The following is a 25,735-nucleotide window of genomic DNA, read 5'->3' as shown; positions in this document are numbered from 1 at the left end:
TGAGGCGCTGTGAAGGAGGTGTCAGAAGCTTTTGTTTTGTTGCTCTCTGGCAATGTCGATTTTAACATCGCCTTGGTTCAAACAATTATCATCTTCATCGATCTCTTCTATTTCGGACTGACGCGCTAGAAGCTTTTCGCTGTAACTATTCAGCATTTCGAGTCGACACTCAACTTCCGACGGATCTGATGAGAGTGACTGATTATGAATTCCCGTTTTAATTCGAGCTATGCTTCATTTTAAAATCGCCGTCTTTTTAAGGAAGTAGCGTCTTCCACCTGGCCTAGCTGATTCTCACTTTTACTCATCTTGATTCGCTATGTACAGTAACTTTGTACAAATTTATAGTTTGGACGCGCGTTTCAACGCGGCATTACGGAAACGAAAAAAAATCGCTGAACTAGACGCGATGTCGAAAGTTTTAAGGGCCTAACCGTGATCAGAATAATGGTCAACGATTTAACCAAACACTTAAAGCTGTATAGCTTTCGAAAAATATTTGACAGAATGGTAATTGGAGCCTTGTCGCAAATTGCACAAGGTAGTTTTTCACTAAACAATCCCGAAATCTTGTTTCACGAAATTTGTTTATAAACAATTTAATTTCAAAGTGAATACAAGAGATGCCAAAAATTAAAGCTTGTTGGGTGATCTTTGCAGGAATTTTAGCAAAACCAACAACATCAACAGCTTTTAATTGTTCGCACTCAATACCTGTACTTTATGGACTGGTTCGTTTCCAGCTTCGACTTCCCTTTTGCAGAGTATACAGCTGCACTTCATTCCTGTCCAGAAATCCTTAAGTGGCCAAATATTTGATCAGGAGGGGTATCGGGCACAGGCGGCAATGGATATCAGCAGCAGTATTTTCGTATGTGTGTGTGCAGCACAGTTTATTGTGCAAATAGCCTTTCAATAAACCCTTTTTTTCACTTAGCGCTTTTTGGTGGTAAGTATAGAACTTCTTTTTGCCCGTTTAACTAGATATAGTAACGCACTTGTGGCTAAGTACCTCTTAATAAAATCAATTTTTTGTATCTTTTCAGGTTTTTCACACTGGCACTACAATTATTTTGCGGGCTGGTTACACAGGTAAATTCTTGGCTATTTGCTTTATTTTGAAACACTTCTAAACTGAATATCATGTTTAAATATTTTTTGTGTGTATGTATTTTTAATTTTTTTACACTCTTTACAGTTTTTGATGTATTTTAATCTTTAGGTTGATATAAATATTTTTAATACAGGTAAGTAATTTTAACCAATATTTTAAATTTAATTATCAAGGTAAGTATTTAATGGTTTTAAAAACTCTTTTAAACTTTTTAAAATTTTAAGTTTTTTTGTTTGTTTTCAGCCACTGCACTGCACTATCGATTTATGTACCTATGTATTTTGTTTTTGCACACACAATCGCGACAGGCAATTAATTGTTCAAATAAATTATTTCAGTATTTGTTGTTTTTTGATATCGTTATCATAAAAATATTTATTTATTTAATTGTTTTGTTTAAGTATTTGTTTGTACGCACGTTTTTAATTTAACGCTATTGCGCTTTGTTTAAAAACTAGGCTATTGGCCAGCAAAACCAAATTATTATTGGTTTTTTAATTAAGCACTCACTTGCATTTGTCACAATTTTAATAGTGTATTTAAATTTTTTTTTAGTTTAATTTGCACTATGTCCCTGCTTCGGGCACCATGAAAATTTATTAAGATTTTTTAGTAAGAAAACTATATTTACTAGGTGAATACGAAAAGTATATTAATCTTAGGGGAGCACAAATTAAACTTTATAATATTGCCTGTCGCCTTAAATTCGCACCAAGAAAAAACACCGCCGTTGTCGATTAATAATTGACTATAACTTTAATAATTCATTTTCCTATTTTTTTAAATATAATTTACAGTTTGTCAACTTCCAATTCCAATAAGCGGTAAGTGCTTCGCCTGTACTTATGAGCCTACGTATGTGTTGTAGTATCGCGTGGAATTCACCTCACTTCAAACACGCTTAACATTACAAACATACGTTCATTGACCCAGGTAACTACCATAAGTTCATTCGCGTTCACCAAGTCACCTAATGCATTAATGCGTCATACCCAAATTGCTCAAGTAGGAATCATATTGACAATATGTAAGTCAATATAATAATTCCCTAACAAAGCATTCCCCACTATTGAGTCATGCACCTCTAGTATGTAATTATTAATGTAAGAATGTATATATGTATAGATTAAGAACTTTTGTATAAATAGGAAAGAATTTATTCAATAAAAAAGATTTATGAATCTGATTTCGGCGCTGAACATTAGCGCCAACAAAAACCATTTTCTTTTAAAATCTAAAAGTATACATTGTACATGGCGATCCTGCCATCATCATAAATCATTTGTCCATGGCGATCCTGCCAGTCTAGATCAAAATTGTCAAAACTGCTAAAGATCTAGATGGTCAGAACAACCTGTCGTAAAGCAGGATTAGCTGGAGGAAGATCCTGCCAGTTCAACATTTAAGGCAAAATTGCTGATCAAGCAATGCCAAAAGGATTTCATTAACATAAATCCTGACAGTCTGAAGCAAAATATATCGAAGAAGATCTCAAAGATCCTGCCACAAAATTTGAGTCACCAAACAATTTTGAAAGCACACCAGAGCGATATGGAAGACCAAAGATCCACGTCAACTTGAAGGCAACCGATTTGAATTTTAAAACGAACAAAGGCAAAAGAAGATAATATACTAGAACAAAGTGCATACTTCATGGCAATCAGCAAACCGCAATTACCACGCATAAAAAAGGGTGGAATAAATATAATATCTGACTGACGGCCGGAGACCAACAATAGCAAATCAGCAGGACCAGATGAGCAGCACGACTAGCAACAGGATTGGCAATGAGTTTTACGTATGTTATGTATATACATTTTTAGAATAAATTGAGCGGCCTTAGGGACGCTTACCCATTAGCAAAAATTTTATTTTTGCTTAGGCAATTTTTTTTTTTTTAATCAGGAATGTTAATTAAAAATTAAGAGAATACTTGAAATTTATAATGTTAAAATATTAAAAATTAATTTGTTCAGCCAAAAAAAAAAAGAGAATTAGTAAAATAATATAACGAATTTACTGCAGATCCTCTTATTTGCCCTTTTGCTAAGTTCGAATCACTAAACTGTTGAATAAATAACTCCAATATTGAATAATGGAAAAATGGCCCTTATATTTTTATATTTTTATTAAAGTACTTCACAATAACACTTATACTTTGCAACTAGTTGGCTTAATAACCAAACTGACTGATAGCTTAAATGAAACAAAACTATTGCCCGACAGATAGCGTCCTTAACTGAAACTGCCCATAGCGCCTCTACCGCTGATGCTTTTATACTCTGTGATTTCCTCGTGGCATCTTCTAGGCGCTTCCAGAATTTATTTAGTTAGTTATAAATTTCTCAGCTACAACTACAAATGTATAATTTTTTAGCTTCTCTCATACCCCATGCGCTTGTATGTGTGAGCGCCACTTCCCCAATCACAACTGCATACCTTTAGGAGCATTTCAGATAAGATATCTGCATGTGCTTGTGCGTTGCTCTCAGCTGCGTGTACCTACATATGTGTAGACATAATGATTGATTCGATTATGTAGATACATAATGATTGATCTATGGATGTGTATGCAAGGCGCTGCTTAGCATCGGCTTAGAGATGGCAGTTCCCCTTAGTTTTGCTTTTATTCGTAACAATAATTTATGTTCGTAAATTGGAATGCTTAGGACGTTTTTTTAAAATAGTCAGTTAACTTCCGACAGTTTCAATTATCCCGTTGTTAGGAATAAAATAACCACGGAGGAGAAATCCCATAAGATGTTCTATAAATTGTTTTCACTCTGTTAAAATGCAAAGGGACTCCACAGACTTTCCCCTCCATTGGTGGTACGAAAATACCCTACACACTAGGGACCTACAAAAGGAGTTAGAAGGATTAAAGAAATTATGGAAAATAATAGGAATGGAAAGGGAACCCACAATAGAAGACATAATAAACCCCACAATCAGGTTGGAGGAAATAATGCGGAGGATGAGAAGTGTGTTCGCCGAAAACGCCAAATGTTAAATTAAAATAGCATCTGAAAAATTTTTTTTTACTATGAATTGTTGTGTAACCGCAGTTCGTTGGCGAGAATTCATGGCGGGCCAGGCATGCTGGAAGCCCGGGCTAAGCTCGTCGTTGGTCGTGGTTCTTGCCGCAAATTCTCACACACAGCTACACAGACAAAAAAAAAGGTTAATGCCTGTGATTGTGGACAGGAAAAAGGAAAGATAATAGCGGGAGGAAACAGTTCTGTCAGTTGGAGCCGACCCACCCCTTTAGTCCGCAACCCGAGAACTACCTTTGAATGCTACTGGGCTCCGACAATTGAAGTAGCATTCCCTATTACCGACAGTAGTCCGTCAGTCCCAGCTTCAGATCATGTCCGTCGGTCAATCTATGGATCAAACACCTAGAAATCAACCATTATCCTGGAGAACAACACCCACTCCAAAATAAGGTGTATTTAGCCTTCCATTTCAAAGAACTACTAGCCCGTTAAATTTAATTTCACTCACATCATTTTATTAACAAATTCACTTAATACTAACAAGGAAAAATCCTTGGATTTAATAATAAAAGATAAAGAATAAAAAAAGGGAATATGCGTACAAAAATTCAATTCAATACAATATTTGGGATTTCTTTCCCCTTTTTTCTTGTTGTAAATAAAAAAATTAAAACAAAAAAATAAATCAATGTAAAAAAAATTCAAAGATGGAATAATATAAACCTCAATTCAATGAAGAAAAACGACAATAAATATATAAAGAAAAATTTCAATTCGATACAATATTTGGGTTTGTTAATATAATGAAGATTTTTCAGGATCACCCAAAATAAAAACGTAGAACAGACCAAGTAATAACGACAAAAGTTTATGCTATGTGATAAATGATTTAATTCAAGTAATTAATAGATGAGTATTGATTACAATTTATGAAATATACAAGACGTATCAAAAGAAACGTGTTCACCTTAGCGAGATCTTTTAGAGAGAGAGATAACAAAAACGGAAGAAGAATTACAGAATCCGCAATATTTTTAATTATGACATACAGGAAACGAAATGTAGTTGCCACATTGTAAGATACAATTTAATTTCTAAAAGTGAAAACCTCAACACTCCCTCTCGCTTTTACAATTAAACATATGTTAGGATAGAACAAACTTATTGACAAGATGAAGAAATTTTTCTTTGCTTAGTGGCTTGGTGAATATGTCGGCTAGTTGTTCCTTTGTTTCCATATACTGAACATCGATTTCGCCCTGAGCTTGCATGTCGCATGTATACAAATATTGAATGTCAATGTGTTCTGTTCGCCTTGCCGACGAGGGACTTTTAACCAAAGTTATAGCACGTTGATTGTCGGAATACTGATGCTGTTCATGCCCACACTCATACATAAGCTCCCTAAGCCACTTCGACGCTTTTGCTGCTGCACATAACGAAACGAACTCGGCCTCTGTAGTTGACGTAGCAGTGATTGTTTGTTTTCGTGAGCTCCATGCAATTGGACCACCATTTAAGAAAGCAGCCCATCCGGAAATGGATCGCCTTGTGTCTAAGTCACCCCCCAATTAGCGTCAGAATACATCGTCAACTGCAAATGCTCAGAATACAAATTAAAACATATGCCATGGTCTACTGTACGTTTCAAGTATTTTAAAATTCTTTTTACGCCTTGCCAATGCGTTTCGGAAGGCCTCTCGAGATATCTGCTTAACACACCCACGCTGTAAGCAATGTCTGGTCTGGTACACACCATTAAGTACATTAGTGACCCGATGGCTTCGCGGTATGGTATTTTAGGGTTCTGTTCAGTTGCATCATCCTTTGAAAAATATCTTCCAACTTCAGCTGGTGTTGACACAGGACAACATTGCATATGATTAAAACGTTCCAGTACCTTTTCTGCATACACCTTTTGATGCAACTTCAACACATGATTGTGTTTATTCACTTCAATTTGAAAGCCAACAAAAAACTCTGCCTCGTTGTATGTTATCTCGAACTCAAGATGTAGGTTATGTAACAACTTCTCCATTATTTCTTTATCGCTGCCACATATTAGCCCGTCGTCAACGTAGAGTAATAGGAACATGATGTCCTTTTCGGTTTGGTAGATGAATACACATGGATCAACCCGTGACTGATTAAACCCAAACTTCAGTAAAAACTTTGCAATGCACTTGTTCTATTGCCTTGAAGCTTGCTTGAGGCCATACAAGCTCTTTTTTAATAAGCAAACTCGATCATCTGTGACAAAACCATACGGTTCTTCCATGTATATGACTTCGTCTAAATTCCCATGTAGAAAAGCAGTTTTGACGTCGAATTGAACCATATCCAAACCACGAGCTGCTGCAACGGCTATAACCATTCTTACTGATGCATGTCTGACAACGGGAGCAAAAACCTCTTCATAGTCGACGCCATATTTTTGAGAGCATCCTCTTACCACTAATCGAGCCTTAAACTTGTCTATCTCTCCATTGCTTTTAAACTTTTTCTTAAAAACCCAACGATTTGTGATAACGTGCATATCACTCGTACGTGGTACCAAAATCCATGTATTATTTGCTCTCAAAGATTGAATTTCTCTTTGGATTGCTTCAGTCCATTTGTCGCAGTCTTCACTTGACAAAGCCTCTTATAATGATGAAGGTTCTATAGATGCTATGCATAATTCAGCAACCAATGTGTTAGCAGTTTGCTTTTTAGTCTTTGTTACACTTATCGTATTATATGGACTTCTCATTAATATTTGTTGTTTTTCGTTTTCTAGCGAGTTTCTTCGTTCAGGTGATGTGGATGATACTGTGGGTTTTATGCCCACTCCCTCTGACACTGTACTATCATCCATTTTCTTTTCACATACCTCGTTGATTGTTGTAGGTATTTCATTAAAAATAACATCGCGCCGGACTAGGACCCTTCTGGTCTCAGGATCATATACTCTATATGCTTTGCTCTCTTCATTGTAGCCAACTAAAATACCCTTAAAAGCATTTCTCTCCCATTTTGTACGCTGTTCTTTCGGTATGTGAACATACACGTCACCACCAAAAACCCGAAGATGTGTCACTGACGGTTTCTCACCAAACCACAATTCATATGGGGTACGCCAACCAATAACGCTCGAAGCTGTTCTATTTTTTAAATAAACTGCTGTATGTGTAGCATCAGCCCATAAATGCAAAGGTAGCTGCCTGCTGTGAAGCATTGATTTTGCACTTTCAACTATGGTTCTGTTTTTCCTTTCAATAAAACCATTTTGTTCGGGCGCTCTTGGGGTAGTAACTTCGTGTTTTATGCTGTTTTTCAGGAGCAATTGATTAATGTGTTCATTACAAAACTCTAAACCACCATCTGAACGTATGCGCTGTACAGAATGTCCGTCTGCTCGAGCGTCTACCAAGAACTGCGAAAGTTTTTTATAAACATCTGTTTTATTTTTCAAAAAATAAACAAAACAATAACGCGAGTAGTCATCTTTCAAATGAAGAAAATAATTGGACCCACCAGCCGATGGAATACTCATCTTTCCACATAGGTCCATGTGAAAAACTTCTCCGGGTACTTGGACACGTTTCGCACCGCTTTTTGGAAAAGATTGTCTGTGCTGTTTTCCGTATGCGCAGCCTTCACAAAATACATTGGTTGTTTGTATATCGGTTAGATTCAGCCCATCTACCCCACTCCTCTCACACATTTTTTTGAAGTGTATTAAAGTTCACGTGACCCAATCTCTCATGCCATAACATTGCAGTCTCAGATGTTAGAACATTTGCAGCTGATGCCACCTCTGGTTTCAAGTCCATACGATACAAGCCGCTCTCAATTTGACCTTTGCTAATTACATTATTTGCATTCATAAAGTAAACGTGTTTACCACCAGATTCGAATACTACACTTGCACCACCTCTGGTTGCTTTAGATATTGAAATGAAATTTTTGTCTAAATCTGGAACTAGTAAAACGTCCTTGATTATGTGCAAGCAGTTCATGTAGCCACGTACCTCGATATCGCCTTTACCTTCAACTTTGAGACGCCTGCCGTCGCCAACTTTTACATATACGTTGCTCACTTTGTTATTAAAATTCGTTAAGAGTTCTTTCTGAAATGACATGTGATCTGTTGCACCAGAATCTGCATAGAAAACATTCTCAACTTTATTTGCATTTTTTGATGCGTTCAAAATAAATAAATATGAGCTTTGACGATCAGCTGTTTCTTTTCTTTGCCCTTTCTTGTCATTTGTTTTACTTTCAAGTAATAGATTTTGAGACTCATTTTTCTTCTCTATTACGTTTTGTTGATGTTTTTGACGTTTTCGACATTCGCGAGCCCAATGGCCAGGCTTATGACAATAGTTGCAATTGCCTTTTCGTTTTGCATTATTGTTGTTCTTACCTTTGTTTGCTGAATAGTTGTTGTTGTTGCCTCCAAATTTACTTGCTGAGTAGACCGAATTGCTCACATTGTTGGTGTCTACATTTGATCGGGAATTCATGAGACTTTCTTCGTTTACTAGATGCTCTGTTAACCGCTCAATATTTTGGCTTTCACGTGGAACTGCATACCAGGCTGTGCGTACATGGTCAAATCTAGCTGGCAAACTGCTTAAGATTTTTGCAATTACCATAGGCTCCTTCTGCTCTAACTCCATATCTTTAAGTCGTTGTGCTACGGATGTAATATCTGCGACGTAATCGACAATTGGCTGCTCATCGCTCATTTTAGCACTCATAAATTTTTCTAAGAGAACCTGCGCTGATTGTTCGCTTTTTTCGGCATGGACAGCTTTTAATTTAGACCACATTTCGGCTGCTGTAGAGCATTCTGTAAGATACTTTAATTGTTCAAGCTCGATACCTCTCATGATGAAGGCTTGCGTTTCTGCATCCTTTTCGTCCCATTTTGTGGCATTTGAGTCCGTTCGCTTTTCCGCTCCCAGGATATATTTCTTTAGCTTATTTTCAGCCATGTATATTTCCATTTGTCTACGCCATAGTTGGTAGTTCTGCCCATTAAAACGATGTATGTGATACACCTTCGATTCACTCATCTTTGTCTCAGTAATGTCTTCACCCTCGGCTTGAATAGACCTATCACCGTCGGTTAAACTCTCTGTAAGCTCCGTTCCAATCGCAGAATCTATATGGGAAGATGGTTCTTTACTTTCCATATAAAAATGTTATGCGTTTTGTGCAGTAAGGATCCTGGGCCCATAACCTGTTAATATAATGAAGATTTTTCAGGATCACCCAAAATAAAAACGTAGAACAGACCAAGTAATAACGACAAAGGTTTATGCTATGTGATAAATGATTTAATTCAAGTAATTAATAGATGAGTATTGATTACAATTTATGAAATATACAAGACGTATCAAAAGAAACGTGTTCACCTTAGCGAGATCTTTTAGAGAGAGAGATAACAAAAACGGAAGAAGAATTACAGAATCCGCAATATTTTTAATTATGACAGGAAACGAAATGTAGTTGCCACATTGTAAGATACAATTTAATTGCTAAAAGTGAAAACCTCAACAGGGTTTTCCCCTTTTTTTCCTTTTTTTTTTCTTTGTTGTAAATTAAAAAATATAACAAAAATAAGTCAACGTAAAAAAATTAAAACATGGGATAATATGAATTTCAATTCAATTTAGAATAAATCTTAATACAAAATCATAAAAGGAAAAAAAAGTATTGCACTAACTCTGGTCTCAAAAAAAATGCTTTGATTCCGTAAGGTATTCAGCCAAAGCAGAAAAAAAATCGCATGCTATAATAGAATTAAGACTGGACGCATGTACGTGTATACAAATATACGTGGATATGTTTATTAATTGACATTCACTCACCTGTTGGCTTCATCGTTGATGTTGGCGCCAGCATACAATCGGGAAACCTAGGGTGGGGGTGGAGAAATAAGCCTAAAAAGAATCTCATAGATATTTGTGTGCCCGTTCGCCTTCCTTCTATGCGATACCAAACTGAAACAACAAAAAACCCTAACTAACATTAAAAACCTAATGTTCACGAAACTTACTTAAGTTCATTTACATATGTAGGCCGGTATGCATATACGTACGTACATATATACATAACATGCAATCATACCAGCATATGCACACAGCTTAGGGCAAGTTTGTCAAAACAAAACAATAAGATCGCAAAAAAAAAATGAGAGAGGAACGCAAAAGAAACGCAAAAGATTGCAAAATAAATAATTATGCAAAATGCGTAAGGAACAAAGCGACTTAGGCAAGTCGAGAAAACAATACAAAAAAATGTAGCAATAAGAGAAGAAAAAAAAAACTCTTAAACTTTAGAGAGTAGTCAAAGCTAGTTAGTGAACATATTGTACAAAAAGACACGATGTGATCGCCTGCGTTATCTTTCTCAGCAGCTGCTCTCGGTCATATCCACTCTCGCACAGCAGCACTCTCTCTCCGAAGTTCTCTCTGTATTTGTTACTTGGTCAGCTCTGTCTAAGTGATCCAAATGTTCCGCCGGTTCTGCCGGAAACAGCTGTTGACGGTAGCTTATATGGCCAGCTAATACCCTATGCCGGTAGACCGTTGGCCTACATAAAAAATCTACAGTTTGGGTGTTGTTGTTGTTGTTGTTGGGTACAACACGGTTCTTTTGTTTGTCTATTGGTTGTGGGCGCCGCTATGTATGCTGGGGTTGTTGTTATCCTCGGATTGGTGGTAAATCCAGGTTTTTAAACAAACCGAGATTCAGCCTTTTTGCCTCCCGCTGACAGGAATCTGCGAAATACACAAATGCACAAACAATGCAAGTTAAGTAATGTGAAATGCCTATGCGTATGTACATATATTTATAGGTATAGCTTAAACACATTCGAATACATACCTATGTATGTATGTCTACTTCATGCATTTTCAAGTATGGTTAGATTTTATTTAAAATTTGTGATATTTCGAAATTGAAAATAAATTTCGATTTAGCTAATTTTCAGTAACCTAAATTTCACTTCTATGCTATCTTGTCAAAAACGCATATGTTTAAAATTTGTGATATTTTCGAATTCGCTAATAAATTTCGATTTAGCTAATTTTCACTAACATAAATTTCACTTCTATGCTATCTTGCCAAAACCGCGTATGTTTAAAATTTGTCATATTTTCGAATTCTCTAATAAATTTCGATTTAGCTAATTTTCACTAACATAAATTTCACCTCTATGCTATCTTGCCAGAACCGCGTATGTTTGAAATTTGTGTTTATTTTTCTTTTCTTTTCTATCATTCTAATTAACATTCCTAGCGATTTTTATTTTTTATTTATTTTTTTTTTTCTATTTTTTATTTTTTTATTTTTATTTTACAATTACCTACACTTGAATTTGCACTTTATTTTTAAATAGCAGGAAGTTACTTTATAGAAAAAACTTACCTCGGTTTTTCTTTGGGGGGATGTTGCTGGACACAAATATATGTTGTTGAAAGTTTTCTGGTTCCGGTAAGCTGTTGACCCTTTTGTTGGGTTTAACGTATCGGTCCGTTCACCGTTTACTTGTTGCACTGTAACAATTTATTTTTCTAGAAAATATATGATTTTTCTTTTTTCTTATTGTCACTTTACAACTCTGATTTCTTTTTTTTTGTAAATTCTTTTTTTCGTACTGTAAATCTTATTACAGTTTTTTTTTCTCTCTCACTACACTTTGGCTTATTTTAATTTTTGTTTGCGACGCGCACACCGAACCGCATTAAATTGTGGACACCTTGACACTAAGTTCTTTTTGCTTCCGAAGGCTCTCAGGAGCCGATGGCTATCGGCGATCACACCGCCTGGTGTCGCGATGTAGTTCACTCAAACTGCCAGCTAATATCGTAACTGTTTATGGATTCCTCCATGACCCGTAGACGGAGAGCAGTGCGCGGCTTCCACCAAACCTGACCGCAGCTCAACCGGTACCCAGAGCTTCCAGGTGTGGACCTCTTGAAGTTCTCCCCCTCTATTAAGTTGTGTCCGTTTATAGATATATCCGTCTGATACGCAAAGATCAGGTAATTTGTCTTGGTCTTTCGTTATGGATTCTCTCAATCCACAGTATTCGTCGGTGTGAAAGTAAGGCGAGTCAAGGCTAATGTCTAATACTCTGTCCATCAGTGCCACTTCGTCCATGTCCATGCGCGATAATGTATCAGGCACAACGTTTTGAGCTCCTTTGCGATGTTCGATGTTGAAGTTGAATGCTTGCAGCTTCAGGCTCCATCTAGCCAGTCTACCGCTGAGGTCCTTCTGACCCATAAGCCACTTGAGACTTGCGTGGTCCGTGATGATTGTGAAGGGGAGGCGCTCCACATAAGGCCGGAACCTCTTCACTCCGTCACGCTGTAATTGCGTTCTGCCTTATTCAATTTCGCCGACATATACGCGATGGGTCGTTCGTTGGCGTCCTCGTCTTTTTGGAATAAAACTCCACCCACCCCGTCCGTCGAAGCGTCGCACTGTATAAAAAAGTGTTTATTGAAGTCCGGGTGAACAAGCACCGGGGCTGATATGAGGATTTGCTTCAGCTGTTCAAAAGCTTTTCTCGCTTCATCCGTCATCTCAAACTTCTTTATTCTGTCCTTAGTGAGGCAATCGTGCAGCGGCGCTGCAATGGTTGCGTAATCCCTAATGAAACGGCGGTACCACCCCGACATGCCCAGGAATCGTCGAGGCTGTTTTGGGCTTTTCGGCTGAGGGAAATCTCGCACTGCTGCTATTTTATTGGCATCTGCCCGTATACAACCGTCGCCTACTACATACCCTAAATACCGTACTTCTTTGAAGCCAAACTTGCTCTTTTCTAAATTTATCGTCAATTTGGCTTCGCGTAAACACTTAGCGACCTTTTCCAATAACGACATGTGTGACTCAAAATCTACGGAACAAACTAACAGGTCGTCAAGATACACAAACACACATTCACGTAAAGCGGCCGGAATGGCCTTGTCCATAAGACGACACATCCGCTGAGCGGCATTACACAAACCAAAAGGCATCACCGTGAACTGATACAGGGGTCTGCCAGGAACGGTGAATGCTGTTTTTTCTCTAAAACGTTTTTCCAAAGGAATTTGCCAAAAGGCATCTTTTAGATCAATAGCTGATATAAAATGGGTGTTTTGTAACCTACTTAATATACCGTCAATATGTGGCAACGGATAGGCATCTTTAATAGTTCTAGCATTCACCTTCCTGGCATCCAAACATAACCTGTTTTTGGTGCCTTTAATTACTAGCGAAACCGGAGAGCTCCAGCTGCTATTACTCTCCTCAATAACACCCATTAATAACATTCTATCTAACTCCTCGTATACTAATTTTTGGATCGCGGGCGAGATAGGGTAGTGCCTTTGCTTATTCGGTATATTTTCTTCTACCACCTCTATACTGTGTTCTTCCACATCTGTTCTGCCCAATCCTAGCACAGCAAAGGATGGGAATTGGGCTTTAACCCTGTCTAATATGCGGCTTTGTGCCGTTGTTAGGGAATGTTGTACTGCGTCGAAAGAGAGGTCACCCTCGGCGGGTACGAGTTCTGAGACAGCCCTATCATGCACACACTCGTTCACACTTTTTCCGACAACATTTAATTGAAAAACACGCCAGAAGTCGATCCCTAAGTACACTTCTTGAGTAAGTTCGGGGACAATTAGAAATTCCAGATCCCTGGTTTCCCCATCCCAAGTCACAGGTAGAGAAACCACTCCCTCCACCGGGGTTTCTCCTCCATTCGCGGTGCGAACCTTTTGCCCTAATAATCGGGTTATTTTCTTTTCTTTCCCCTCTAGGAATTTCATGGCTCCTTTGCCCAGGCAACTGGAACAGGCACCTGAATCTAACAAGGCGAGAGTGTCGTGCCCTCCAATCACTGCACGCGCGAAGAATCGATTATCTCCCTTCAATGTTACGATGGTTGCGACTATTTTTTGTTGTATTCTCTTTAGAGTACGATGCTTTTCCCGCATCTTCAAAATCTTCTTATATTTTCTATCTTTCTTTCTCGTTTCAATCTCTTCTATGAAAATCCTTCTCCTAACTTCTTCGTACCTCCGTTTCCTTTCGTGTAAACTCTTTCTTAAAACTTCATTGTTATTGGTGGCTCCCATTCCCTGCCTACCTACACGTTTTAAAATTTGTACTCCCACTCTCTGATCTCTTAAACCTAATTCCCCGGGGACTCCTGGCTATGCACAGAGTGCCCGGACATCTCTGCGAGCTGCCTGTTTTCCGTACCCGGCTTAAACACACAGTAGGACGCATCACTACCACACATAAAACACTTCATACAATGGAAGGACGATTTACAAGGACTATGTTTTGCCGCTACCTGTGGGTCTTTCGTAAAGAAATCCACGGGCATTCCGCAAACAAAACACAACATAAGGTGGAATGGTGACGGACAAAACACTTCACTTTAGACGTTACTATTGGGGGTTGACGTATTACAATTATAAGGGCTGGGATTAAAGGATTTGGGATTGGATTTTAAAGGATCACTTGGTTTTACGTTAGGAGGACCGGGCGTGCAAGACGTTATTTTGCCCCTATCATCTTTGCCTATCGCATCTATCCCTATACTAATCGCCTCTTCTACTTCTCTAGCGCTAACATCTATTTCGCTAACGTTCTTGCTTCGTGACCTATTCTCTTTTATTAATTTTTCGCCTCGTTTGCATTATATCTTCAGATCGGCTAGCGTATCAATCTTAGATGCGAACGTAAGATTCGCCAAGTACGGCTTTAAATTACCCTTTATAATCTTAACAAGTTCTGCTTCGGGTATTTTCTTTTTAAGCCTAAAAGTAAGATCGTGTATTTCTGCATAAAAATCTTCGAAAGTTTCTTGGCCTCCCTGCTTCCTCTCCATTATCTCGCGGATTACCTCGTAATCGGACTCCGCGCTTCTAAATTGGTTTAGCAACTCCGCCTTCAGCTGGAGGAAATTGAAGTCTCGGTCCTCGGCATGATCCTCCAGGACTTGCCAATACCATTTCAGCGCGGCTCCGGTTACGAGGTAATCCGCGAGATAATGGAGAGGAAGCAGGCATAAAAATATTTTTAAATATCTTATAAACTATACTAAGCTAGTAAATTATAAAATTTTTTTTTGAAATATTAAAATTGTTTTCACCTAAATAAAAATATTTTAAGAAATATTTTAGAATAACAATTTTTACAATAAAAAGTTATAAATAAAATAAAATATTTAACATTTTATTAAAATTAGAGAAATTTTAAAATGTATTGGTGGGCAAAAATAGCCCAAGGCATCATGATAGCGATAGCCGGATACGAGTTAGGGAAGGAAAACTCGGAATCAACGGAAAATAGAGTCGTAAAATATGATCCACCAACAGAAATAGACACAAAAAACTCGCCAAACAGTCCAGATGTTTGGTTAGCAGTTATAATTTGCGCATTCATGCTATTGATCGTCACAATAGCTATGACGCTCAAAAGTTATATGAAATTCAAATATAGGCAACAAAAACCCGTTCAAACTCGTATCTAAAGAACTCTATTTTTAGTACCAAACCCAAAGCTGAGGAAGAGCAATAAAAAAATTCAATTATTAACCCTCAAAAGCCTTAAAGGCAGCTTTATTAGACTTGCCCAGATTTAATGACAAATCAATTATTTCATTAGACTTGCCGAAATTTAATGACAAATCAATAATTTGCATACTTCAAAGTAATAGTTTCCATGGAAGTTATCAAAATAACGTCCTTGAAGGCTGTCAAAGGAAAAGATTTATAAAACAGCCCTGGTAAAATTTGCGTCAGTGGACATATGAAAAAAAATAAAAATTTTTTACAACCAGCCAGTATTAACAACAAAAATGAAGAAAAGTCACAAAGAGAACCTATGTATATATATATATATATATATATATATATATATCTGTTAAAGCGCTAAATAAATTTGCAATAAAAGACTAATCGCGCTCATTTTCATCTTAGGATAGAATAATGTTAGCGTAGAAAAATTATCAAGCAACCAGATTGTTGAGGAAGTTATTGACTTAGGACAATATTCGACCAGGCATACAAGAAATGCCGGCAATCCAGGACTTGAAATTTATAAGGAAAAACACAGTGAAAAGCCGTTATTTAATAAAACTAATTAAAGTTAGAGATAGAAAAAAAGAAAAAAGGAGAAAAAAGAGATATAAGTAAAAATATGAGATGCTTCAGATAGGAAACCTAATTTTTAGAGAGATCATCATTTTAGGAAAGATATTTTCATTTAGCCACAGGTAGAATAGAAAATAGTAAAAGAAAATATTTTTACTTCAACTCCGGTAGAATAGAATAGGAAATATTTTTACTTTAACCTACACATATAAGTCATAAGAATAGGTCTAAAACAGTATAGAACATTTGCTAGTAACCACAATGGATTTGAAAAAAAAAACCAAAACGATCACACTATAAATATTCCAATTTACTCGTCATCAATAATGTAAACAAACAAAGAAAAAAAAAACATAAATAAATATAAAGTCATACTGGCATCAAGTTACGATTACTCCAAAATAATATGTAAACACATGCCGATTTTTAAGCGAGTCGACGCTCTTAAAGGCCGGTTGTGCAAAATGCAAATAAAATTCTGATATGTAAAACCAAATGTCAATAACACTTGATGCAAAACATTATTCAATTGTACAAACAAGAGAACAAAAAAAAAAAAAAATTAATAAATAATTAAATAAATTAACCATCATAGCAAATACACAAAAAAGAAAAAAATCAGCTTATTATGAAAAAGCGAGAATGAGCATAACGGGCACAATATGTAAAGCAAATGCAAGCGAATAAAAGCAAAAAAAAAGAAAACATATAAACTTATAATATCAAGTTACCACTATGCAAAACTTATTTGGTAACACCAAGTAAGTTGACTGGGTCATTCAACGAAAAATGAAACAACACGGCACACTTATCACAGTGACATTGGAGTGACCGTCTATTAAGCATAAAATTATATACGCTCACTTAAAAGGCCGATGGTGTAGTATCGCGTGGAATTCACCTCACTTCAAACACGCTTAACATTACAAACATACGTTCATTGACCCAGGTAACTACCATAAGTTCATTCGCGTTCACCAAGTCACGTAATGCATTAATGCGTCATACACATATTGCTCAAGTAGGAATCATATTGGCAATATGTAAGTCAATATAATAATTCGCTAACAAAGCATTCCTCACTATTGAGTCATGCACCTCTAGTATGTAATTATTAATGTAAGAATGTATATATGTATAGGTTAAGAACTTTTGTATAAATAGGAAAGAATTTATTCAATAAAGAAGATTTATGAATCTGATGTCGGCGCTTAATATTAGCCCCAACAAAAACTATTTTCTTTTAAAGTCGAAAAGTACACATTGTACAGTGTGTATATGTACAAGAGAGCGTGGACACGCCGCGCTTGTTGGTAGGTATACACACACCGCATGCAAATAGGTACAGTCGAATACAGACTGTAATCATGCATTTACTTACATTAGGGTGGTGCTAAAAGGTTAAGGTAAGTAAATTGGTAAGTAATTAAAATCATTAAAAGGGAAAATAAGGCAAGTGTAAATTAATTATAAGATAAGTATAAGGTATGTAATAGAAAAATATAAGGTAAGTATAAGGTAACTCTATTTTAAGTATTTAGGTAAGTACATAATTATTTCTATTTAACTTCATTATTTGATGACATTTTATTTTATTTACATTTCATTTTCAGGTATTAATTTATAAACTAGTCTGCTTCAACACTCATTATATAAAATAATGTGGGATCGAAAACGGCGGTTTTTCTAATTGCCCAAACAATATGTAAGAAAAGTTTTGGATTCATAGGATGGCGTCCAAAAGCTTTCATTTAGCAACAATCCTTTATGGTTTCATCCTTAAGTCTAGCCAATTTTGTTATATCCAAAATAAATATATCCAATATTTTGGGTTACGGTATGGATATGCACTGATATATACATACCCACCTACAAATTATCGTGTCTATAGATGTATCCGACGAATACCTTGCGGAAGTGCGTGTTGTTTTACGACAAAACAATATGCTCAAACAATATGTATGAGTAATACTACTTAGGTTGATAGCTTCACTTCCAACTGGAGCGATCATCTAAGTTGTCATTCATAATCATGATCAATTGTCTAACCAAAAGTTGTTATATCCCAGATAAATTTATTAACAAATGTCCATGTACATTAGATTGAAACTTCTTTTTATTTCCCTATGATTACGTCTAGGATATTTCCTATAAAATTTTTGCATAGTGAGCCATATTTTTATTACTAACAATTGAAATGTCAAACACATTTGTTTGCCTATCATACATTATTTTTTCGACATGGTTGGATATTTTCCAAGAATATATATATATATATATATATATATATATATATATATATATATATATATGTACATTGTAAAAGTCTATAACAGCGGCCGACTGCTAATACGTGTCCAAAAGACTTAGCTTGACCTCAGTATTAATAATCCGAAGGCGGAAAACAAAAATTAATTTTGAGTCGTTCAAAAGATATTAACGAAAAAATGCTTATTGATGATAGCTCTCTAAATGGGACTAAGAACACTCACATAGTGGCGATGATATGAAACCAATATTATTAAAATAAAGCGAACAATATGATAAACTTTGATTACAAAACAATCAGTGCATAGTCATAACTTAAAAAATATCGGATATATTAATTTTGGATTCAAAACAAAATTGGCTTGAATTATGTATGAAACCATTATTATTTTATATAATGAGTGTAATAATGCACATGTGTATATATGTACTTACCTGAGAATATACTATTCGCCCTATATGTTGCATGTATATGTTCGCCTCGGTAAGCGCTTACGATTTCCTATTGCATCCTAAAATGTACTTGTATGTAGAAACTATCCCGTGCATGCAACAAACGAGAATTTTTCTTTCAACAAATAATCAAAAATAATAAAAAAAATTTAAATAAATCCAAAAAAATCAAAAATAATCAATTACTTTTGATTATTTTTGATTACTTTTGATTATTTTTGATTTTTTTTTTCAATAATCGTAAAAAATCATGATTTTTTTGGATTATTTTTTTATTCAATTGAAAAGTAATCATTAAAAATAGAAAATAATGACAAGTAATCATTAAATGGCGTTTAGAGAAAATAGTCAATGGAACGGCTAATCATTACCATTAGTAATCATTATTTAACAGGTCTGCATATAACAGTTTAGAATGAAAAACTGTTTTAAGGGTATAGTTAGAGCGCAAGCTCTGAGATGATAGAAACAACGTAAAGAATATTGGAGATAATGCTTTAGGCGGGATATGTGGATGTCCAACTCATATTTTGATCTACAGTTACTCCTAGATACCGAAAGTATTCAACCACATCAATTATAAAGCACTCGTTATTACAAGTAGCGAGCGGATTAAAAATACCATACTGAGCCATGTGGCACGAATTATCGTGGAGAGCGAGACGCTCACAACTCGAGGAGTGGAGAACAATGTCTACGTCTGGTCTTATTTTTGCATTCAAGCAAAAAAACATTAGTTTGGTTTTATTGCTAACAAAGAGCTTGTGTTTAGCGAACCACGTTCTTAAAATATGTACATTATGATTTATGTTACTTATCAAGTCGAACGTATTTGATGAGCTATAAGCTATTGCTAGATCATCTACAAATGCAGTGACCTTCCCCAAGAATGGCATGTCGAAAATTGAATTTACGTAAACTAGAAATAAAAAGGGACCGAGGACAGAACCTTGTGGAACGCCAACTTTAATTGGTTTAGAGCTACAGAGGGTTCCGCAAAATTGTAAGATACGATTTGAACCACTCATGTATAAATCCTCGAAAGCCAGTATGATATAATTTATAAAGTAGAATTACATGATCCACAGTATCAAAAGCTTTTGTGATGTTAATGAAAAGACTCGCACAATTTTTTTTACTGTCCAACTCTTGGTGAATAAATATACACAAATCTAATAGAGCATCCTCGGTTGAACGGTTGGCTCTAAATCCGAACTGCTTTGGGCTGAAAAAGCTCTTGCTTTCAAGAAATAGTAAAAAACGGCTTTTAAGGGCTTTCTCGAAAACATTAGAAATGGAAGGTACTAATGAAATTGGCCTATAATTGTTTTTATCTTCCCTGTTACCCTCTGGAAAAGTTCCTGAGTAAACACTAGCATTGAATTTCAGAATGTCTAGTAGGTTAAGGGCTATATTTTTAAGCAATTGGTTTCTGAGTAAACAGTAGCATTGAAGAGAAGTTTCAGATTGTCTAGTAGGTTAAGGGCTATATTTTTTAGCAATTGGTTGGAAATAGCATCATGACCACAAGAACCGGAGTTGTTAAGTTGTTTTATTATTGTTAGGATCTCAGAGCCAGAGAAAGGTTCAAACAAAAAACTATTGCCTGAACTAGTTCCTTCCCTACCTGACATCACACAATTGCAAGAAGAGGCATTAGATTGACCGACTGAAACAAAAAAATCATTGAATATATTAGATACAGCAGAGGAGTCGTTAATGATGTTGCCATGATCGCTTAGAGTAATAGTCTTCTCACCACCTATGCCGTTTGGGTTGATAATACTATTAACAATCTCCCATTCCTTCTTGGTGTTGCCGCTACATTCTAATAACCTATTACGAAAATAAGTATCTCGCTGCGACTTAATATTCTTTTGTAATTTCTTACACAACTTTTTATACTTGGAATGGAGCTCTTGATTATTTGGGTGTTTCCTACACTTTGCACCCAGTCTATTCTTTAGCTTTGTCTTCTTGATAAGGTCAAAACTTATCCAAGGTTTAGTTTAATTTTATTTTTTCGAGGAACGCGGGTAAAGCTAGCAAACTGGATATAATTGTGAAGCAAATATAAAAATGTAGAGTACGCCTTGGATATATCAGCCTCCGAATAAACATCAACCCAATCCTGTTTATTAGCGAATAGTTAATTTTTGTTATTTTTGGTTTCTCCTTTTTTCTTGAAACGGAAATCCTATCTTGACACCAGTCAGGGAGTGATCTGTAATACTCAGATCCAGGTTAATACCAGTGAAGGTGTACAAACTGTTGGAACGGCAAAAAATATGATCTAGGCAGGTGCCAGAAGAAATCCTTATTGGTTCGTTTAAATAGGAAATAAATCCGTTACTCGGTATTAATGCTAGATAGGTCTCAGAAATTGCATTTAATTGTAAAATATCTAAATTCAAATCACCTAGTATAACTGCAACACTCGATTTTTCATTAATTAAAAGGTTTGAGAATTCCTCCAGAAAGGATTGACTAGATTCAGAGTGAAACCTGTAAACGCAAATCAGGGCTAAAACCGTATTACCATATTTTATTGAAACTTTCAAGATATCGGCGCTCGTTAAACTATATTTAAAAAATTTGCAATCAAGTGAATTGCGTACAAAAACTCCAACTCCACCTGCAGAATATTCATCATAAAAATCAATCAAAAAAAATCGTAATTAGTAATATTGTAAAAATTCGTCTCATGGGAATATATCCATATTTCTGATACAAATATTACATCTGGGTAGACTGGAAATGTTTCTAAGTTACAAAGTAATGAGTCGAAGTTCTGCCGTAGACTACAAATATTTTGATGAATAATATTAAGAGCATTTCTGTCAGAAATAACCTGATCTACAGAATTTAAAGGGCTGTTAATGATGAGGTTGTTGGTGCTGATATCATTAATTTCCATTGGTTTAAAGATAATAATTTAATATTGATAATATTTAAAAATAAAACTAGTCTGGAATCCCAGGCAAGTCATCAAAAGAACGCACAAAACCAACCTTATCATTATCAGCTTTCCTTAGCATTATACTTCAATTGCTAAACCATACATATTTATAACCCTTTTCTTTTTTAATTTTGCTATCAGCAGCATAAAAAGCTCTATTGTAGTTAGTTAAGCTATTATTTATGTAAATTTTTTGTTTATTGTTGGTCACTGAAAACAATCCGGTAGTGAGTTTACTCTTTGCCTTAGATTTTGCACTCATGACTTTGCGCGTTACTTCCATTGAAGAGAACCGAACACAGAGCGCTTTACGTGGTGAAGAGCCATTGACCGTTTTTATGTATCGCCTCTCGATTTGGCCAGGCGACACAGAAACACCCACCGATCTCACAACAATTTGTTCAAACATTCGGTAATTTTTTCGTTAGTTAAGTTAGGCAAACCAACAATTTCAATGTCCCTCTCCATGTGTTACTGCTCACTCCAATTCAGCTTCCCAGCGGCGAAAGTGTGCATTACGTAATCCAATACTTCTCCAACACTTCGAATTCAGTATGCAATACAGAATCAATTACAATCAATATTACTTTCCATAAGCATGGCCGCCTTGTGGACAGAACTGATTACTTACATCATTACTGGTAATGAAGTAAGTAAAAGATATCCGAACAATTTTCGGATGTTTATAACTCTAAGGCATACTTTTCTGAAATTGTAATCGGCATTGTAGAGAGGTCGCCCACATAATGATACACGATTTCTAAAGGGTAAAGAATATTGTAATACAGCCACTATACCAATTCGTGTACTTGTAATCGAAGTGGTAAAGTATAGTGAACACATTGCACATTACATTTATGCAATTGTAATCGGCATTGTAGAGAGGTCACCCACATAACGATATATGTACAAATCTGAAGTGGTAAGTGCTCTTGGAACAGAATCACTGTACAACTTAGTGTACAATTCAAAGGCAGGGTAACAGCAAAGTAAATTATGTATTTTCATTCATACCATTTTTAAAATGTTTATTTTTATTTAGTCATTTTAGAAATTAACAAATTTATGTGAAATATTTCAACAAAAAAGCTTCAAAAACTAAAGTAGCATCCACAAACCTAACCTACATATGTACATATTCTTTCTTATAATTAATAAAAAAACTGAAATATTCTTTGAGAAAAAAAGTCAAAAAGATAAAACGACAAACTAAAATACGAAGTCCATATTATGCACATATTTTTCTTATGACTATATCTTTACTAATTTGGTGACTTTTTATGTATTCCCAGCACTTCCAATATTTTCCCTATTTTTATGATGTTTAATTGTATTGTCGTACTTTCGTTTTGCTAATCGACCCTTTTGCGTTTTGAATGCTTGTCGCATAGTTTGTTTATATGTGCGCTCATTGGTGCCATCAACTTTTAAAGCATCTGTAAATTAAACAAAAATTAGGACTTGATTTGCATATATATATATGCTGGAACTCCACAATGCCCACATTAAATAAGAAGAAACCTATTATTATAATATGTAAATCTAAGTAATTTAACTGAAAAACTCACTTAAATAGTTTAAATTTGTTTGTGTTTTATTATTATTATTGCCTGAAGTTTTTTGCTTTTAAATTTTTTCACTACTATTTACAGCGCACAATCTTCACACGAATAATCGACTGAAGCGTGCCACAAAACGATCTACATGTACATATATATGTAAATGTATGAACATACATATGTATGTATATATGTATTTTACACGAACCTTTCCGAAGTTTTAAAATCTCTATTACGAAAAATGCATAGAAATGTCTTCATTACAAGTCAGCATACAATCTACATTACTTGTAAGGGTTTCGTAATGCATAACCTGGAAGGATCGCAAACTCTCTTCGCCGCTGGGTTATGTTCCAGCTAAGCGACTCTCTCTTGTAACGCATCAAGTATGTCAAACATTAAGCTGGAGACATTGGTGCTTTATCGGTAACCGTATCGGTAACCTTTTAACAGCTGATTCGACCAACCTTATGAGAATCAATGCAATCGATTATTGGTGCCGCTAACCGTATCGTAGCCAACCAATTGGGTTTTGGTTTACCGTCGTAACGATAAACAGCTGATTACGTTAGGGATACGGATACAGCGATACGACATACGGCACCAATGACTCCGGCTTTACAGTACAGATGTGCAACTAGTGAAGGAGACAAAATCTCAAGGCCGTCGTTAAATTTTTGTAAAAAAGGGGCTTAAATATAAGCATATTTCAACAAGCCGTCTTGCTTCTATCAATATTTTACATTATGCTATTTCGTTCTCCAAATGAAAAAATAAGCTTTTGTTTTGCATTAGTATTATAAAACTTTTATTGTTTTAGGAACTCCGCAGAATAGCATTACCGATTATGATATTATTTCAACACCAATAGCAGCCAGTCCAGTACTCATATTTTCTTTACTTCACCAAAAATTTATTTCATTAAAAAACTCAAAATAAGTAACATTTTGAAAACGTTTATATATCGTTTGTTCAAGCTAATTCACTTTAAATAATTTTTAAAAACGTTTAAGGAAATGCTTGTTGGGTTGTATGTATAAGTACATATATTTTTATACATGTATATTTGAAAATTTTTCATTTCAAATAATGAATTCTTCGCCTTGTTTTTTTTTTTACTATTTATGTAAATAATGTACTTTGTATGGATGCAGCACATTGGTTGGGTAAAGGGGATAGTGATCAGTTGTTAACCCTTTAATACTTTTTTTACACACACTACTACAATTCGCTAACCCTAACAAAGCCCGCGCATGCGCAGAACATCCATTTACACAGTTTCAGCAAATAATGATTGACAGAAAATTTGGACATTAGGAAGATAGGAAGGTATTGATATAGAAGTATTATATATATGCCAAAAAGTCAGTGTTGCTTCAATTGCTTTAAGGTTAATGATCTCTTTGTACAAGAGTTGAAAAGTTATTACTTTATCACTCTCCATGCTCTGCACGGTGTTATGTTGTTGTTGTTGCAGATCATTTGGAAAACCGGTTGTGCCTGGTGTCTTTGGTTTACTATTGTTTGTGGGTTTAAATTGTTGTAAAAGCTGAGTTGGCGGCGAAGCATCTCGGTGTAAAGGGCTTCGGCGCGCAGATGAGCACGAATCGAACCGATACTTAGCATTCGAGGCTTTCATATATTCGATCTCCGCTGCAGTTATTTTTACACATAAGCCATGAAAAATGCGATTAAAATTAACATATTAGAGAAAATTCATAGATATATATAAATTGTAAAATAAAGGTGTTAAATTGAGGAATAAAACGCAGTATTTTATAGATTAGCTACAATAATGTGTTCACTTATCGCTGGTTTATTGAAGAAGCAAGGAAGTAAAGTAAAAAAGCATAGATGGGAAATTATGTATATGAAAGTAGATTATCGACAGATCATTCACAGTTTATCGATTGTTCATTAATCTATTACTCAATTGATTACTTAAGTTACAATTCATTTCTATTTTCAACACTACCACTTATTCAATGAGTTAACATTTCATTCTTGTTGTAATAATAAAAAGTTAATATAAATAAAATTCAGTTATATAATTCAAAAAGAATTTAATGCTTTAAACCCATGCCTTTTGAGCAAAATAAATGTTTTTCTATAGACACTGCTTTCGTCCAACAATCCGCAATCATTTCATTAGAATTGACTTTTATGATTTTTATTATATTTTTCTTGACAAAGTGTCTGATAAAATGATGTCGGATCGATATGTG

At 35.4% G+C, this 25,735-nt stretch overlaps 1 protein-coding gene across 9 annotated transcripts in view; it reads right to left on the bottom strand.

Annotated features, from left to right (window-relative positions):
• The window catches only part of LOC137240104 (uncharacterized), a 1,657,600-nt gene that overhangs the window by 366,026 nt on the left and 1,265,839 nt on the right, over window positions 1-25,735 (bottom strand). Inside the window, exon 10 of one of the 9 annotated variants that reach the window (XM_067766035.1) lies at window positions 23,364-23,387. The exons of the other annotated variants lie outside the window; for them this stretch is intronic. Coding sequence (XP_067622136.1) covers window positions 23,379-23,387 — 9 coding nt within the window. The 3' untranslated portion in view covers window positions 23,364-23,378. Of the gene's footprint in view, window positions 1-23,363; window positions 23,388-25,735 lie in introns of those variants that run through there. 9 annotated transcript variants of the gene reach the window in all.

This window comes from Eurosta solidaginis, chromosome 2, assembly GCF_040869045.1.
Source record: "Eurosta solidaginis isolate ZX-2024a chromosome 2, ASM4086904v1, whole genome shotgun sequence".
NCBI lineage: Eukaryota > Metazoa > Arthropoda > Insecta > Diptera > Tephritidae > Eurosta > Eurosta solidaginis.
This window is presented reverse-complemented; position numbering and strand designations above follow the sequence as displayed.